Source organism: Acinonyx jubatus, chromosome A2 (genome assembly GCF_027475565.1).
Source record: "Acinonyx jubatus isolate Ajub_Pintada_27869175 chromosome A2, VMU_Ajub_asm_v1.0, whole genome shotgun sequence".
NCBI classification, from domain to species: Eukaryota; Metazoa; Chordata; class Mammalia; order Carnivora; family Felidae; genus Acinonyx; species Acinonyx jubatus.
In genome coordinates this window covers 124,016,879-124,035,652 of record NC_069383.1, presented here as the reverse complement: position 1 = coordinate 124,035,652, position 18,774 = coordinate 124,016,879, and the positions used below count along the sequence as shown (strand labels likewise).

Genomic DNA, 18,774 nt, shown 5'->3' with positions numbered 1-18,774 from the left:
TGTTGTATGCCTCCAGATGCTGCTTGAATGCATATTATCAGTGACTGATTTATCGATTCATAGGCTGAAGAATAAAAGAATGAATAAAAATACTAGAGCAATTTCCATACACTATTAAAGTAATATACGAAATGGCAGGCTTAGGAATGCAATCCTTTTTATACTGTTTTAATGGAAACCAATTAGAATTTCTGGTCTGCTAGGTTCTACATTTGTATAGCTTCCTTAGATTCCTCAAGACAATTCCCTTAAGACATACTGTGGCTATTTATTGCTCAGATTTGGGGGGAGTAGAATAGCAAAAGCAGGATCTGGTAGCATATGCTAATTTCTTTTACTGATATATGCAAACCAACTAAAGAAGATCAATTTGTTGAGAGTGCAACTTGGAGTTTTACAGGTTTAATTAAGACCAAGGATTTTCCTCTCATCCGTCATGTTGTGTGAATGACTGGAATGACATGGGCTGGATTGGGTGTCCTTCCTTAGCATGAATTCATTACGAGCTCATAGACTGAAAGGCAATGTTAATTCTCTGTAGTCCTAAATGGATTAATGGGGTACCCTCCAGGAAATGGGAATCAATTAAATTTCTTTGCATATGGAAACTAGAATTAGGGATGATATAGCATGTGAGCTCAGTGTCATGCATTCATCATAATGATGTCAGACTGTAGCAGTTTGCTAAACCCACTGAATGGAAATGTAAGGCACTCAAAAGTTCACCAATCCAGTCCTGTAAACAAAGAGAGAAGTCAAAATAAAGTTCTATTGGGGCACCTAGGTGGCTCAGTTGGTTAAGCATCCGACTCTTGATTTCAGCTCAGGTCATGCATGATCTCACGGTGGTGATAGCAGAGAGCCTGCTTGGGATTCTCTCCCTCCATCTCTGCTCTACCCTTCCCACCCTTTCTGTCTCTCTCTCTCTCAAAATGAATAAGTAAATAAACATTAAAAGAATAGATAAAATTTTATGGCATAGGAACGTTTGCCCAGTAATGGGGAGGAGTATCATTAAATCATAGGTTCTACATGACAAACTTACTGTTTCTTTCCTCTGGCTTCCTCCCTACCTCCTCTGTAAAAGCTAATTCCAAATATTTGCATAGAATTACGGAAGTCATTACAATGTAGGCTACAGAGAAAATCAGAAGGCACAGCAGAAGAAAGCTGTATGTCCCTTTGCCCATCTCCTCTCTCTACAGTGTGGTCGGGTGAACTAGGCAAAGTGAAAATACTTGATTATTAGCCAACATATGTTGAATAATTTTTAAGTGCCCCATGTTAATTGATTTATATGAAATGGTTTATTTAAACTTTTACACAAATCAGTGAATTTGGATGAGGAAACTGAAGCACATTAAGTAACAGGTTCTGATCACTAAGTAAGTGATGAAGCCAGGATTCAGCCCCAAGCAGCTGGCTCCAGAGTTCATGTGTTTAACCACAATGCTATACAGTGTTGTCTGTGCTTTGATCATTTAGGTAACACATCTTCTGCATGAGCTGAAAAGTGTTGCACTTTTTTGTTGTAAATAGCTTGGCAGTAGAGTATCAGACTCAGAGAGATAAAGAGTGTAAGAAGACTTGATGAGATTACTTGTGTGCCAGAGACAGATTATCTGCAGAGTTACATAACTTGATAGTGGTTAAGTCACCTTAATGGCTTTCTTTTAAGTGGTTTAGTTACTATGATTTGTATTAACTTAAATTATGCTGATGCTGTTTCATTACTACTCTTTACTATTAAGCACGTTGGCATGGTAAGACTCTACAGCTTAGATTTTACAATATCCTTCCCTTAAGAAACTTCTAACCTAGTGAGTCTTTCAAGGAGCCTAGGGAGATGAATTCACAGGACTCTAGGATCCCAGAGAAAAGTAAATGGGGGCACGAAAGGGTAAAAATACTGGTCTGAAGCGGCAAAGCCAATTAGTTTCACTACTTGGTCCAGAACCCAGCTTGCACTCTTCTCTAAATACAAAATATTTTTTTAGAAGGCATCTGCATTTCAAGTACAAAGATGTTATTTTTTTCAGTGTGTTTGGTTGAAAGAATTGAAATGATGAGTTTCAAAACTCGTGGTCAGCATCTCAACTTGTAGAGGTCTTAGAAATTTTGTATTTGCTGGTTTGCTTTATATTGATAGTTCCAGTAAGAAGACTGCTTGCTGTCCAGTTAACTAGTTTCTAGAAAAGTGTTTTCATGCTAGATTCTGACTGGGTTTTGGGGAATGTATGCCACTGGAGTTGTTACTAGAAATTGGACTGTGACACTGAATTGTAACTGTGCAAGCTTATTGGAGAGTAATAAAAAAGATGGGTGCTGTCAAATGCTTGATTTCTTAATGCAGATAGACTGATAGGGACATTATATATAAAGGAAATCGACTTCATGTAGACTTAGGTTATTATGGGATTTCCAAACATTCTTGAACTTCTGCTTAGGTACATACCGATGTACAAGTACATTCTCCTTCCTTTGCAGAGAGGCTACTCCATGGTCAAGTCCAGTGTTACTGAAACATAATTAAGTGATTGTGTTTTTGCTGTTTATGGAGCACTCATTTAAAATATGTTGGCGAGTTAAAGCAATGTAGTTGCCTTCCACAAAAGAAAAATAATTGTTTGCAATTCACTTTTAAAAGTGTTGCATCTGTCCAAACTCAACAATGCTAATGTTTATCACCAGAGAAACACAGTTAGCAAAAGCCATTGGTTGAAGTTATTTTTAAATGGAGTTGTTTCTTTATTTGAATTAAGATAAGCTTCATGCCTGCTGTTGAGTTACAGTAATTAAATTCCACATTTATTTGTGGCCATTAAAATGTTCACTTTCTAGCATGGAACCAGACTTATTAAATAGTGGCAAAGTCAAAGAAGAGGACCATAAAAAAAATACTGACAAATTAATGTCTCTTACAATATCTATTCTCAGACCTTAAATTATTAAATATATAAATGTTCTTCACTTTTTCCTGATAATAATTTCATCTTTGATCAAAAGCTGTTCCAAAGATTTATGGTATGTGATAAAGGTTTTGATAGGCTTATAAATTTTATTTTATTTTTATTATTGATGCCTTGGAAGCCAGTTGAATTACATATGTACATCTTTGGAATTAGAATTTTATAATCTAGATTTAATTAATGCATGGATGATAGTGCTTCACTGGCAGTACTATCTGTTTGAATCATTAGATTTTTCTGAATACTCTGAGGGGGCAGCTCTCTAATTAGGGCTTTATATATCTTATTAATTAGCTACTTTACAATGGCTATCACCGAGGGAACTGTGTATTCCTGTAAGGCATTGTAAAGTTTGCTTGTTATAAAACAGGATTACAGGCACTTTCCATTTTCTAATCTATGTTCCCCTTCCTCTGTTGCCCCTTCTCTCTGAGTATAAATAGATTCAGTAACTATCTAAAGGCCCTGTTAACTTCAATACCAATGAACAAGGGGCTTTTACAGCAAGTTACACTCAATAAGTGATTTGAACTTGGAGCTTTGATCACCTAATAGTTTTGTAAATTGCTACATATTATTTGCATAAGGTGTATACTTTCTACAAAATGACTTGTATAGTATTTGCTCTCCTTTAAAGCTAAGTAAGGCATTACCAAATAGGTGGCATTGAGATTTTACCTACAAGACCTTACCATAGTGATGGCCCTAGACATACTTTCCTGTCTCTTGGTGGAAATTTCATGCTAGCTAGAGCAAAAGCATGATGCCACGATAGTTGCTGTTTCAAATATGTTTCCAGCCTCACTACGAGAAATCTGCCACAATGGGTTGACCAAGAGGAATTGACTGAGGATGGTCACATGACTGAAACCTGCCTTCCAAACTAGCAAAGGCACTGTATATAATGCACTGCCCCTGCAGTGCTAAGCCTTGAAGGGTCCTTGAATTTAGACAAAAAGCAATTCAGTGTAACCAGCTGGTGCATCGATAAGAGAAATGTCAGCAAATTCCTTCAACCAGTAAAGAATTGGGGTTGGAGTTGAGGGACAAGGGAATAAATACATGGAAAATGTACACAGCTCCTCCAGAAGAAACTTTACAATACATGCATGTATCTCTAGACTTCCAGGAGTAATGATTGTCTTTTGTGAACCACCATTTGAAAATGAAATATAGAGATGGGATACCTCCTAACAAATTCCATCAAGCCAGTAGTGTTATACATACCTTCGTAAGGTCCTTTTCTTCCATAAAAGCCTTATTAATTACATCATTCAAAACCCCCTAATAAAAATCATACGGTGTTAATGTAGTGTTCAGGCATAATACATTTTGAGTGTTCTTAAAATGATTTTATAAATAATTTCATAAAACTAATCACACAGTGGTGCTGGGTTTCACATTCTGCTTAGTGTGACTTAGATTTCCATTGTAATTGTATTGCCCTCTTAGGAAACTGCCTCCTGAATGGGGGAAAAATGTTAAAATATTGCCAACTCTCCTTTCCTACATCAATTCCATTTCATTTAAAATTTCATTTCTGGGAGTGATTCCAATGTGCAAGACTCTCTTAGCAACTTAAAATGGTCATGTTTGGCTTTTTGTATTCATACCATTTGCCCCACGTGGGCTTTGAATTTTTAATTTAGTTTGGTTATGCTTTGAATGGAGTATTCGCCCATTAAATCAAGGACTTCACAGTAAAGCCAAGGCAGAAAATATGTATCTGCCTAGAAAATAAATCACAGTGTTTGAATAAAAAAAGTTATCTATCAGATACTAAACTCAGTGAATCCTGACTCAGAACTTGTAGTTCTATGCAGAGAAATACGCACAACATATTGTTGCTAGTTGATGTCACATAGCAAAAATATTTGTCGTCTTCACTTGCAAAATGTAGAAGCATTTTTAAAGTTTTATAAGGACGCACCCCAGATTCTTAACAGTGTTTTCTTCTGCAGGGGAGATACAAGAACCAAGATTTGGGGCACTGGATTTGTTAAGCATGCTCTATTTTTTAAAAAGAAGGTGTTAATATATTATTGCTTGTGACATTAAAAGTTAATTTTAAAATACTGTCTTAAATAATTTTGTATACTAGATGTTCCAAAATTCCCAAAAGAAAAAATTGACCCTCTTGAAGTGGAGGAGGGAGATCCAATCGTCCTCCCATGCAACCCTCCCAAAGGCCTTCCACCTTTACACATTTACTGGATGAATATTGGTAAGTAACATTCTGTTCCATACATAGGAGACCTTTTAATTTCATGCATCGTGTCAGATATTATAGCGGAACAAAGATTTAAAAACAATGTAAGATTATCAACATGGAAAAAAAGAAAAAGCACATTATCATTGTGGAATGAAATCGTTTTTTAAAAAATTATATCCATCTGTAGAGTGTGTTTCAAGTTTTAAATATTATATTAAGTGTATACATGAAAACACTAGAAAATCCTTAACTATATCTCTTGATTTTATCATATCTGAAAGAGTAGAGGCTATTGATATGGTAATGTATGTCTATGAAGAAAATGCTATCTGCATTCCAAACAACTTACTTACCTTTGGAATATAGTCCATGTCAAAGTTGAGGATGGCTTAGGTCTGTGTTGCTAGCCTTATATTTCTATTTAATAATGTTCTACCTGCTACATAGAGTGACCCACAGAGAAATTAGCATGAACCTTTGTGTTTCATTCGCCAAAAAAATTGTATTCACTCTCAAGTTGAAACTCCAGCTTCTTGTATAGTTCTTCCAGCATGTGCCTTCACAATGTGCCCTAAATGTTTTCACATTGTAATGCAGAGAGAAAAATGATAATATTTGTACAGTACTTGGAAGAAAGCGAGACAAACTATTTTTGGCTGCAGGCAAACATTCCAGACTCCAATCACTCTAGAACATTCCAAGCTGCATCCAGGAAAGACAGACTAATGCCTTGCACATGACTTTTGGGGAGATCTGTTTGATTGAACCATTTGGACCAGTTTTCAGATACACCAGTATAGACGTAGCAGCCTAGGTGGTAAGGAGAGGTAGAAGGTACAGAATGGTTGTCCACCAGTGGGTTTCTTTGGTTAATGGTGGAAAGTATGCTCCCAGGGGATTTGTTGTTGTTTTTTATTTTTGTTTTTACTTTTTACTTCTCACTCACTGCTCTTATTTTAAGACCAGACTTGTGAGGAATAGGAAGAGCAAGCATGAACAATGAAATGAAATGAAATAATATGAAAGAAAGGAAAATAAAGAAGGGGGATGAAGCACAATAAAGGGCAGTTGCTCCTATTAATGACAAAATGTTTCCTTCCAGAGTTAGAACACATTGAACAAGATGAAAGAGTATACATGAGTCAAAAGGGAGATCTGTACTTTGCAAATGTGGAAGAAAAAGACAGTCGAAATGATTACTGTTGCTTTGCTGCATTCCCAAGATTGAGGACTATTGTGCAGAAAATGCCAATGAAACTAACAGTTAACAGTTGTAAGTCCAAATAATTTATCGTTTCGTCGTGAATGCTGAATACAAATGCGCCTGCAATTTCATTCTGGCTGAAGCCAGTTAAAGCTGGGTGGATATTTTCCGCCATTGTTTAGTTCAACTCTAGAGACTTCATCCAGATGAAAGAGACATCTGCAGCTGCAGACCTACAGTAGCTCTGTCTCTCAGAGCCAGAAAATCAAATCTCAATTCACAGTACAAGTATATTTCATTTGACGTCTGCAGGATCTGGTCATTTGCAGTGGGTGCAATACACGATGACATTCTAAGGTTTCTGAAGCAAGTCTCAGGCTTTGATGCATCGTGATCTTGAGTAACTAGAAGGCTGAAAATGTCGAAGAAAATAGGAGTTGAAAATAAAAAGATTGAATATTATAATTTTTTTTTATCACATCAAGCTTTGTTGTTCTTCCCAAATTGGCAAAGTTATTTGAATTGCTTCTCTTCCCTGCTTGATTCTGCAGATGCCAGTCTGGGTTCCCAAATGGGAAAAAGTCATTAGTGGGAGAAAGAACCATAAGATTCAAAGGGCAGAGATAATCCCCGACAGTTCACTGACTGAATAATTGGCTCTGGGAGAGTCGAAAGTTGGCATTACCATTTCATTGTCTAATTTGGTTCATGGTTTTTTTTTCATTGTTATGTGTAGATACACTTTGCCAGGTCTTCACTATAGCATCGCTTTTGGCAGCCTCAGTTCTCTGTAATAGAGCTGTAATCTGTGTCCTCTCGACCTTGGACTCATCTGTGGTAGTTCAAGATTAAGCTCATTATATATTTTTTTTTCAAAGATATCCCCTAAGATGATGTTCTAGTGAAGCATGGTTATATCTCATTTTGTAATTTTTCTTAGACAAAACTGTGACTTTCCATTCATTATTGATACTAGCATCTACCATTATGTTTGTGAGTTTTTTCTTTAATTTTTTTATGTTTCAGTAAGGCATGCTAATGACTCAAGTTCATCCACAGAAATTGGTTCCAAGGGTAAGTTGATCACGTGAAGAGGGTTGGCATTTATTTTTACCTTTTGTAACTCATTGTCATCTCAAAGCTTAAATTTTTCTGTTACTATGTTCATGAGTATATTAAAATACTGATATTTCTATAAAGGAAACCCCTTCGCATAGAGGTTTCTATTACCCACCCCCATCCTTAACTATATGCAAAAGAGTGATATTTATAAATTCCTCACTATGCAAAAGTATCTATATTTATATATGATATAATTCACATAGACAAATACACATACCCTCCCACACATATATGTATTTTTTTTGAGAGAGAGAGAGAAAGAGAGAGTTGGCGGGGAGGGGCTGAGGGAGAAAGAAAGAGAATCTCAACACAGGGCTCAATCCCACAACCCTGGGATCATGACCTGAGCCAAAATCAAAAGTTGAACACTCACACAACTTGCCACGCAGGTGCCCCAGTATGTTTATATATATTTTAAATGTTTATTTTTGAGAGAGAAGTCATGAACAGTGGAGGGGCAGAGAGAGAGGGGGACAGAGGATCCAAAGCAGTCTCCGTACTGTCAGCAGAGAGCCCAATGCGGGGCTCAAACTCACAAACTGTGAGATCATGATCTGAGCTGAAGTGGGGCACTTAACGGACTGAGCCACCCAGGTGCCCCCAACATGTATATTTGGGTCTCCTAAGACTTCTGTCCTTTTTGAGTGACATTTTGGTTGATAGTTGTTACATGTACGTAGAAGAAAGAAACAGTAGAGAAAACACTAGGTTTAAGAAAGTTAAATGGTTATGTTTCTTGTAAGACTTCTCAGAGTACTTTAACATTGGGCTGTAACTCTAAGAATACAGTTTGCTGCATTTTCGTAACTCATTTGTCTGTGAAATATTACAATTTTCCCCCACAGGACAGGTACTAGAACTAGTGTTGTATGGAAGATGTCTGAGTGAACCTGAATTATATAACTAGTTTTCCACAGTTCATTTATGTGAATGCAACAAATGTTCTTCATGTCATGGGGGCCAGTGGCTTCATCTAGATTTCTGATACACTGGCAACATCAGAAGGGCTGGAAGAGGACTCTTCTCGGTGCCTTCTCAGTTTGAAGGTGGATTGATTAAATATACTTCCCCAACTGCATTATTGAGGTCAATAACCCAGACATGTTCCTTGTATCTGTACACCCCTTATTAAAAATAATAGCACATACTGTGTGTTCAACAATTATTTTTTGATAAACACATACTTGTAAGGAAGCTGTAGCATGTGCACACTGCTATCAGGGCTTTTCATTTCCCTACTCTGAATGTCAGCTGTTTGCACCTTCCACATCATGTCAAATCACATTGACATACATTGGATGGACAAAAAACAATTTGTGAGAACATTTGGAAATGATGTTAAAACTTACATTGAAAATGAAAGCCCTCGTTTTTCGTTGTATTTGAAAAGCATTCTTGAGCATGTAACAAAGGGAACATTACAATATGTAGTTACTGAAAATGTTTGCTTATCATTCCCTGAAGCACTATGTTTCTTTGAGGGGCTGAGATTGTAAATAGAGTCACCTTAAAGAACTTGCCCACTTCATAGATGCATGGTGTCCACCATACGCTTCCTGAATCAGAATTTCTGGGAGCAAGGCTCGGGAAGCTATATTGTAACAAGCATCTTATAAAATACTTAGGCATACTAAATGAAATTCAAATTCATACACAGCCATTAGACATGGCAAGGTCTGATTAAAGTGTGGAATATAAAATCATAGGCTACCTGTTAACTTTTAAGGACTTTCATCAAGAAACTAATTGTCTTGGGGCATCTGGAGGGCTCATTGGGTTAAGAGGTAGACTTCAGCTCAGGTTATTTGTGAGTCATCTCACCGTTTGTGAGTTCAAGCCTCACATCGGGCTCTCTGTGTCAGCTCAGAGCCTGGAACCTGCTTCAGATTCCGTGTGTGTGTGTGTCTCTGTCTGCCTCTCTCTCACTATGCCTGCACACTCACTCTCTCTCTGTCTTTAAATAAACTTAAAAAAAAACGAATTATCTTCAACTGTACTTGAACTTGTGAAATTTGAAGGTGTGTTTTCAGTCATGACCTTCTTAAAACTTGGTGCTACACTAAGTTATTGATTCTGAGGGACCATCCATGCTTCGTGGTAAGAATGGAGACTATTTAAATGGCAATATATTAAAAATACATCTTTGTATATATACATAGGAGCATATAGGTAAATACATTTTAAGTTTTAAGAAAGATTTAGTACCACAGGATTTTAACTGTCTTCATTTGGAAAAAAGTATGTGACTTTTCTTTTCTGAATTATAGCAAATTCAATCAAGCAAAGAAAACCCAGATTGCTGTTGCCTCCTCCTGAAAGTGGCAGTGCGTCCTCAGTTACCATCCTCAAAGGGGACACCCTGCTGCTTGAGTGTTTTGCTGAAGGCCTGTGAGTAACTTGACCCCGTTCATGACTTTGTCAATCCCTTTCTATACAGAATAATGCATTAGTTAAGCAGTTAATCCTATATACACATTTTTAAAATGATTTCCTTTAAAAAAATTCTGTTACCACTTTTCTGGAGGAAGTAATTTGCACTTCACTCTACAGACTTCAGGCTGTGACTGAGATTGATTTATAATTAGATTGCTCTGTCAGTTTGTGATAGTGTGAATGGAGGTGACAATGAAAACATTCTCCTTACCTACGTCAGTAGGAGGATGCCATCCTTAGAGCTTGAAGTTGTTACTTGCCAGTCTCTTACTGTGGGTGCCAGGTTTTTGTGTCTCTGCTATCACATTTTCTCCCACTCCTTCTTGCTATGTTATGGGTTCTGATTGCTTTTCAGGTTGCAAGGAGCCTTATTTATCTATTATTTCACCCTGCTGCCCTTTGCATACAAAGAGGTCCAGAGCACATACTTTCAGAGAATTTCACCTAAGAATATAATTAACTCAGCTTCTTCTTGTCTGAAAAATCAATGCAGGTTTCCAAATCCTCCAAAAAATGTCACTTGGTCATGTCTTGAAATTGTTACATTTGTTGAGCAAACACCCTAAGCCTTTGTAAATCAGGACTATCTTATTTAATACTTAGTCAAGGGACTCTTCTAGCTGGGCATCTGGTTGGTGAACTGGGATTTGAAATTTTAAAAATTGTATTCATTCATAACTCAATATATATTCTGAATGAGTTATTTTAAATTGGTTTATGAAGAAAAAGAGCCAATTTTAATGGTTTTGCAGCCCCTTAGCTTTGTAAACGTCTCTCTCCATCTGGCAAAGATATACAGGTTGCTTATGTGTTTGAAATGGCATGCGTAAGCTCACTTCATGCTCACCACGTCTCAAGGCGGCCATTATTCCCATTTGCAGGTTAGGTAAATGACACCCAGCGGCTTGATTGAACTTGTTCAAGCTCAGTATAAAGTGGAGCTGGAGTTCCATCCTGTCTCCAGAACCCTAAACTACCTCTAGATTTAATGTATTTCAGTTCAACCCAATGAATGGTCTGTTCAATTAAGGGGGAGGTGGAGGAGGGCCGACACAAAGAATGGCATTGTTTCTGAATCTGAAGACGTGGCTGTAGGTCTATACTTCAGTAAATGGTTAGTCGCAATGAAAATGTTGATACTATTCATTAAAACAGGAAAACTTTCACAAAGAAACCGATATGGAGGGGTTTAGATTCTATAAATTCTGTGAATAAGGCAGGAATTTGGAATAGTTAAAGCAACAATGAATCTCATTCAGAAGGGCAGGCACTGAGTGGAAAGTGCACATTCAGGTGCCAATTCACACTTGCTCTCACCCTGTGGGAGCTTCATTGGAAGTAGAGGGGGGTATTGTCACTTCCCTCTGTTGATTATTGGTATCAAACTGTTTCTTCACTCTCTTGCCTCTGTAACTTGTAAATTCTTGAGTTTAAGGTAGGTGTGATTCTACTTCAAGATGCTACACTATAAAAATGTAGGAAGAGCAAGGAAGTATACTAACAAAAATTGGCTGGATAAGTACCTGAACAAAATTTGAGAGTATGAGATAGTGCATGTTTGTATATAAAAAGGGATTAAGGGGTGCCAGCGTGGCTCATCCGGTTGAGAATCTGACTCTTGGTTTCAGCTCAGGTCACGATCTCTTGGTTGGTGAGATCGAGCCCCATGTTGAGCTCTGCCCTGGCAGTGCGAAGCCTGCATGGGATTCTCTTTCCCCACCACCCCCCACTTCTCTGCTCCTCCCATGTTTCTCTCAAAATAAATAAACTTCTTTAAAAAAGGGATTAAGCATTATGTTTTCCCTCAAATTTTCACTGCCCAACTGCTGTTAGTGAATGTTCTTTAAATTTAAAAAAAAAGAAAAAAATTGACAAGAATATAGCTGGATATTCTTGGAATAGGAGAGATATGTCACTAGATAAATTAGGTCTCATGTTCACCTGATACTTGTAGATAATCATTTTATTCTGTTCTCTCAAGGGATAGGTATAAAGGATTAGACTGGTTTTCAAGGACTGGCAAAAAAGAAAGGACAGAAGGAAGGCAGGCAGGAAGGATGAAAGGGAAGGGAAGGGAAGGGAAGGGAAGGGAAGGAAGGGAAGGAAGGGAAGGAAGGGAAGGAAGGGAAGGGAAGGGAAGGGAAGGGAAGGGAAGGGAAGGGAAGGGAAGGGAAGAATCCTGCAGAAGCCTGCAGAAAGTGAGATGCTTGCACTATTAAAGCATGAACTCATAGAAAAACCAGTTTGGAGGAACTTAGGTCCAGAGCAGCCTGTAATTTGGCAAATTGCCATTTTGACAGATGGCGTGGAAAGCAAGCAGTTAGGAGACTTGAGTTTCTGCATTCTGTTAGGTAGTGTGTGCAGGAAGCCAGAGCTAATATCATCTCCCAGCTGCCTGTTGGAGCATCATTACTGTTTCCCACAAAAGGGTGCCCTGTACTCAGACTGGGCAAATAGAAAGTGGTGGTTCTAGATCTGTAAGGCACGTTACAGGCTTCAGCCTGGAATGGAGGAAGAGAAGAGAGTGTGTAAGTTAAGGGACCTACCTCTTTACCTTCTGTATAGTTTTTGCATAATAATGGAATTATTTTAATGCTTGCCTGAGCAATTCAAACAGTCTGAGATAATTGACAGAAACAATATGAGGTAATTGTTCAGTGATTAACTACTAACTAATTAATTTGGCTACAAGCATATATCCCAAGAATATACAGTTAGGAAGGGAAAAGGGATAGAAAAAGCACAGGTATAATAAAACACAGCCATGGAAAAAGCAAGTTTAGTGTTAGACAAACTTAAGTTCTAACATGTCATTTATTACCCTAGTGACATTAAGTGAATTAATTAACTTCTTGGAGCTTTAGAATCCTCATTGATAAAGTGACGATCATAATGCCCATCTTTAGAATATGTCAATAACCTGTAGCTATTCATAATAAAAATAAATAGAGCAAGGAAAAGCAGCATCAATAAAAATAGCAAAATTAAGTTTTTCCATTCATATAACCCAACTGGAGAAGAGAAATAAAAAAATATATTAATTAAAATCAGCCTTCAGTGTTTTCTTTTCTTTTATTTTAAATGTTTATTTATTTTTGAGAGAGAGAGAAAACATGAGTGGGGAAGGGGCAGGGAGAGAGATGGAGACACAGAATCCGAAGCAGCCTCCAGGCTCTGAGCTGTCAGCACAGAGCCCCTCCGTAGGGCTCGAACTCACAAACCATGAGATCATAACCTGAGCCAAAACTGGATGCTTAACTGACTGAGCCACCCAGGTGCCCCAGCCATTGGTGTTTTCCACATAACTTGTAAATCACAAGAGTCATAAAGGTCACCAACCCTCTGCTTGTCTGGATTTCCTGAGCTGGGATTTTTCTTAAACCCAGGTGGCTTGATTCCCCACTACTGTTTTCCTCCTTAAGGTGGAGACAGTTATTCTCTTGATGTATGACACGTTAGCAGTTTGGTTTTAGTTTAGTTCAGTTTTTTTGTTTGTTTGGTTTGATTGGGTGATCTCATCTTTCTGAGCAAGGGAGATGTGGTTCATCTGCCCCCTCCTCCTTGCTCCCCCCCACTACTTTTCTCTATTCCCCAACAAAGGAAGAAAGCCACTTCGGTAGCCATGTCTGTGCAGAGCCCACCTTACCCTAAAACAGGCCATTCTTGGTCCAGCCATCACATACAGTTATCACATCTGCGCCATGTTCTCCACTATCAGCTTCATTTGTATTAAGAGGATAGCACTTCCCTCTGCTTACTATTGGGTCCTACTTTTTCTTGTTTTTCAAACTCATATGGGGAGGAGGGCTATTATTTCTAGCCACTCCAAATCACCTATAAGGAGGTTTCACACTTAAAATATTTCTAGTAAAATATTAAAACCTTGAAAAAAAATCTTTTAATATTTCTGTGGATCCAATTACCCACCCTTTATCTATATATACCTATTCAGCTATGATAGATACTTAGTCCTCTTAATGGAAGAAGCATGATTTCCATGGAAGCAGACTATTAAAGGTGCTTGCATTAAAGGAGACCTGATCCAATCCAGCGTTCACCATCAATGGTGGAGTACAGGTCCATGCCCTGGGAAGGCTGATTGTTACTTACTGGAACTCTGAGAGCATATGTAAAAGCAATACGTTAAGTGATGTATCCTGTGAGTAGCTTTGATTTTAATTTTGCAGCTTAAAAAATGTTTATCATGTATTTATTGTTTTGCAGACCAACTCCACAGGTCGATTGGAACAAAATAGGTGGTGATCTACCCAAAGGAAGAGAAACAAAAGAAAATTATGGCAAGACTTTGAAGATAGAGAACGTTTCCTACCGGGACAGAGGGAATTATCGCTGCACAGCCAACAATTTCTTAGGATCAACCTCTCATGATTTTCATGTTGTAGTAGAAGGTACTTTCCCCATATTGATTTATTTTTCTTCTATTAAAGAAAAAAAAGGTGAACCTATAATTCCAAAGCATATATGTTAAAACAGGTAAGCTGTTTAAACTTTTGTTTTTGGAGTGGGTATTGAACTATATTATACTTCAGTTAACCAGATTTGACATTTAACCTGCAAAACCTTGTAAAAGGGACAAATGGAAAGAAAAGATCTCATGTTAGGTATTAAACACACCTGACTTTCACACAATTTTTATTATATATATGATACTGCATAATATTAAATCATAGAGGAAGTAAGCATTACAAAGACAAATTATTTTGAGGAGCTTGGAAAAAAGCTTAGAGTTTGTTTCCCAGTCCTGTGGTTAACTTGCTGTCTCTTTAATCAATTTACTTTGACTTTCTGTTCTTTAGTTTCTTCCTCAAAAAAAAGAGGGTATCAGGCAAATTGTCTTAGTTCTTTCCTAGATACGGTTGTTTTTTTGTTTTGTTTTGTTTTGTTTTTTTGGTCCATATCTTGGGTTCACATGATATTCAATATGTTACTTATGGGGATGGAGTAGACTGAGTGCTGTAAATACTAATTTTCTATCAAAAGATGCAAGATACATATTATAGTAAACTTATCTCTGTAAACCCACGCCTTTTGTTGAATAGAGGATTAGCTATTGTTGCTTGTATTCATAGAAATAAATAGGCCATGATGTCATCATTTAAAAAAGGGGGAAGCCACACAATGTGGATATTGGGGCTGTACCTGCCCTGCAAGTAAAGTTTATCTGGGCATCTTATGAATCTGATTGATGCACACTGATTTCTATGGGTCTAATTACAGTGAGGTCTCCTATCTATGGTTTGGTTGACTGAATTGATCAAATTAATGGATTGATTACTGCATTTGTACTCATTTAGTGTTGTGAGGGCTTAACTAGTGAAAGGAATTGTCTCTTTCAGGGTCCCAGTTAGTGAAGTGGTGCTCTAGGGTTTCCATTTATATTCCAATAAAGTTTACCTCTTAAACCTTCAATCTGTACAAGGAACATCTAAGTAAAAAGCTGTTTTAATGAATGGGAAAAAATGAAGACTTAGACACAGATTACATTTACAAGTAAATGTTAAGATAGATGTTTTGGTCTAGGTGCTGTTTGGAATAACACCATGTTTTTAAGACCTCACCCACAATGTTTATAGTCAGTTCAGTTAAGAAGAATGGAAAACCAAAGATGAGAGTATCATTTTCCTTGATTCAACAAAAGCAAAACTGGTATAGGTGACATCTTAATATTATGCATAAATATCAACATTTGCCATCAGTGATATATTCTTCTGACCTGGCATTATTCACAAAGAAATTCAAAAAGGAAGATTTGAGAAGTTTATATATATTTTTATTCATCATTTGATGCTTCATTGTTTTTTTTTTTTTTCATTTGCTGCTTCTATATAAATCGGCTACACCATGCAGCAGGGATATTTTTCTGTAACCCCCTACCCCTGCCCCAGTGTAAACACGTATATCTACAAACCAGACATGTCTAGTTGTTAGCTGCTCCTACTCCAAATTGCTGACTGTTAGAAATCCTTCCAGATGGCTGGAACATTGCTACGGTAGCTGAATATTTTAACAATCTGGCCACGGTTTTCTTGACTATAAGACTGAAGCTTTGAAAAGAATTGCAAGGGTTGCAAAAAAAATAAATAAATAAAAAATCAAGGATGTAAACTTAATTACGCAGTTTAAAATGTTGACTATAGGACTCCAAAGGAATACAGGTTTCCTGAACGAATTGTCCTCACTATTCATAAAACAGCTATTAGCACTATTGAGATGTAAATTATGTTTTTATTAGGAACATTTAATCTTTTCTCCTTAATGAGAAGCTACTAAATGTGCCCTCAGTTGTATGTTTTAGGAGTTTCTCTTCACACATGCAAGTGAAAAGCAAACTGGGCTCAAGAAGTCATTTTTTCTTTTTTGTGTATATGTGTGAAACCAAGAAATACAACCTTCATTTATCATATGCGCAGATCAGCTTACTTTCATTCACTTGTCTTCTGCCTTCCTATATCTCCTTTCCCCTTTTTTGTCTCTTGTTTAGCAACTCAAATTGAATAACAAGAATTACCATATGATCACAAAGCAATGTAACCGTGAATTTTGAAAATTGAGTCCATTCTGAAAACACCCATTTGTGCTTAAGTAAAAGCATGTATTGTTTTGTAGTCTCTGTAGATGTGGTATTTCTTCTTTATTACTAAACATAGTCAAATTATGTAATTTAAGTTACAACATCCTAAATATGAAGACCGTGTGCATTTTCAAATTGTCTAATCCAGGTAAATAAAAACAGCTAGGATGTCTTGATGAGGCACAGCTATCCTTTCTAGATATCTATGATACAAATAGTGCACATTCAATAAAAAGATAAACATTAAAATGACATCTAAGCATTCTAAATCCAAAAAACAGAATATGACCACAATCACATTTCAACTGATTATTTATTTATTTATTTATTTATTTATTTATTTATTTTAGTGTTTATTTGAGAGAGAGAGAAAGAGGCAGACGGACAGAGTGCAAGCTGGGGAGGAGCAGAGAGAGTGAGACAGAATCCAAAGCAGGCTCCAGGCTCTGAGCTGTCAGCACAGAGCCCAACGCAAGGCTCAAACTCATGAACTGTGGGATCATGACATGAGCCGATGTCAGACGCTTAACCCCCTGAGCCACCCAGGTGCCCTTCAACTGATTATTTAAAAATAAACTCCCACCAACTTGCACCATTCTCATGTTGTAAACTTTTGAACCATTTAAACTTTTGAATTTTGCTGTAGTAGGAAAATATTTACATACCCATAACTGTCTTGCATTTTAAAAAGCTATCATGAACTCTAGTGCAATTCAGACATTGATATACTTAAGAGAGCCTCGGTTTCAAATGATCTATTTTTTCTAAAAAACTACAATTAAATCCAAGGTTGATAAACCTCACAATTTTGATTTAATAGAACATAGATATTTAGTAGGAATCTGTTACTAAGAAAATAGCCTCTGTGTTGTTTTATAGGTACCAAATTTCCTATTTTATTTCATTTTCCTTTCAGTGATAAATGTTTCTCATTAACTTGTTATATTCTAAATGCTTAGTCATTTGCATCTCACTTTTTAGCAACATAGGGAAATTATCATCTTTCTTTATATATAATTATGACAAAATGAGTAAAGTCGCAGCATAAGTTATTCTCATCACTTATCATGTATCTTTTAGGATAATGGATAAAAGAATGGGATTCACTGATGTTTTCTCCCAGGATTTTCCATTTTATCTGTTTTTGGTTTTGTTTTGGTTTTTTTATTCCTTTCTCTTGAGTTTTTCTTCGTCTTCTTTCAACTAGATCTTACCCTTCAGGAATAGAGTTACGTGTTTGAAGCTTTGGCAAACATCTGTTTGTTCTCTGTCCCTGTGTGTCCCTAGACTCACTTCACTCACCAAAAATATCCTGATTCATAGCCAATGTCCTCGGGCTCACTCTACATTCTTTTGTGAACAAAGTAGCAACTAGCTAAATATGTTCAACCAAGACATGGCATGATGAGACTGAATTACTAGAAGTCAGTGATTCCCTCCTATCCAACATTTTCTTTCCTCCCTATGCCTTTTTCACTAGAGTCTTTGGGGATCAATCATTTCACTTCAACTTGTAATTATTCCACATGTGTCTGTTCTCCTTGTGCCAAGCAGAGGAGACACAAGGAAGGGTAAGGTTCCTCCATGGCTCTTTATTTATCTGAGAAACATAAAACAAATACCCGAGCACTTAAAAAGCTTATTCAAAAGAGCTAAAGTTTAGCAATGATTTCTAGTGAATATATGAAACGCCTTGGTATCACCCTCCAGTGGATAGATGTTGAAGGAACTTGGATTTGGGAGCACAAAGTGAAAGTTAGTAAAGCAATTTGGACTTCGTTCCTATCAGTGGTCTGAGTTAGTAAAATAGTAATTAACTAGTAATAACATCACATTTTCCTTGGAGTCCCAGTGCTACTCAGTTTACAGGTTCACAGATCCATGAAGTGGCCAGAACACAGAGTGGGGCTTCTTTTGTTGGTGACTCTAAGCGAGTTAGATGGTATCTCTCAAGCTTAGTCCTTGGTCTGCAAGGAGGTAGAATCAGATAGGCTGATAACTTAAGCTTAATATGGATACCAGGGGTTAATGAAATTTGTAGGGTGAGAGTAGAGATAAAATCCGTATTTTATGATGCATGGGTATTTAGAGAAATGTCATCATTACATAATCTTCTTTATTTTATTATTTTTATGGAGATATCATTGATAACATTAATTTCAGGTGTACAACATAATGATTCGATATTTGTATGTATTGCAAAATGATCACCAGGTTAAGTCTAGTTAACATTTATGGCCAC

At 37.0% G+C, this 18,774-nt stretch overlaps 1 protein-coding gene across 21 annotated transcripts in view; it reads left to right on the top strand.

Annotated features, from left to right (window-relative positions):
• CHL1 (cell adhesion molecule L1 like) overlaps positions 1 to 18,774 on the top strand; it is a 200,822-nt gene that overhangs the window by 137,045 nt on the left and 45,003 nt on the right. For 20 of the 21 annotated variants that reach the window (XM_027042497.2, XM_027042499.2, XM_015066054.3 and 17 more), the window contains 5 exons: positions 5,071 to 5,193; positions 6,284 to 6,454; positions 7,412 to 7,459; positions 9,775 to 9,895; positions 14,165 to 14,349. In XM_027042497.2, the coding sequence (XP_026898298.1) occupies positions 5,071 to 5,193; positions 6,284 to 6,454; positions 7,412 to 7,459; positions 9,775 to 9,895; positions 14,165 to 14,349 (648 nt within the window). The remainder of the gene's footprint in view (positions 1 to 5,070; positions 5,194 to 6,283; positions 6,455 to 7,411; positions 7,460 to 9,774; positions 9,896 to 14,164; positions 14,350 to 18,774) is intronic. The other variant, XM_027042498.2, reaches the window with a different exon arrangement.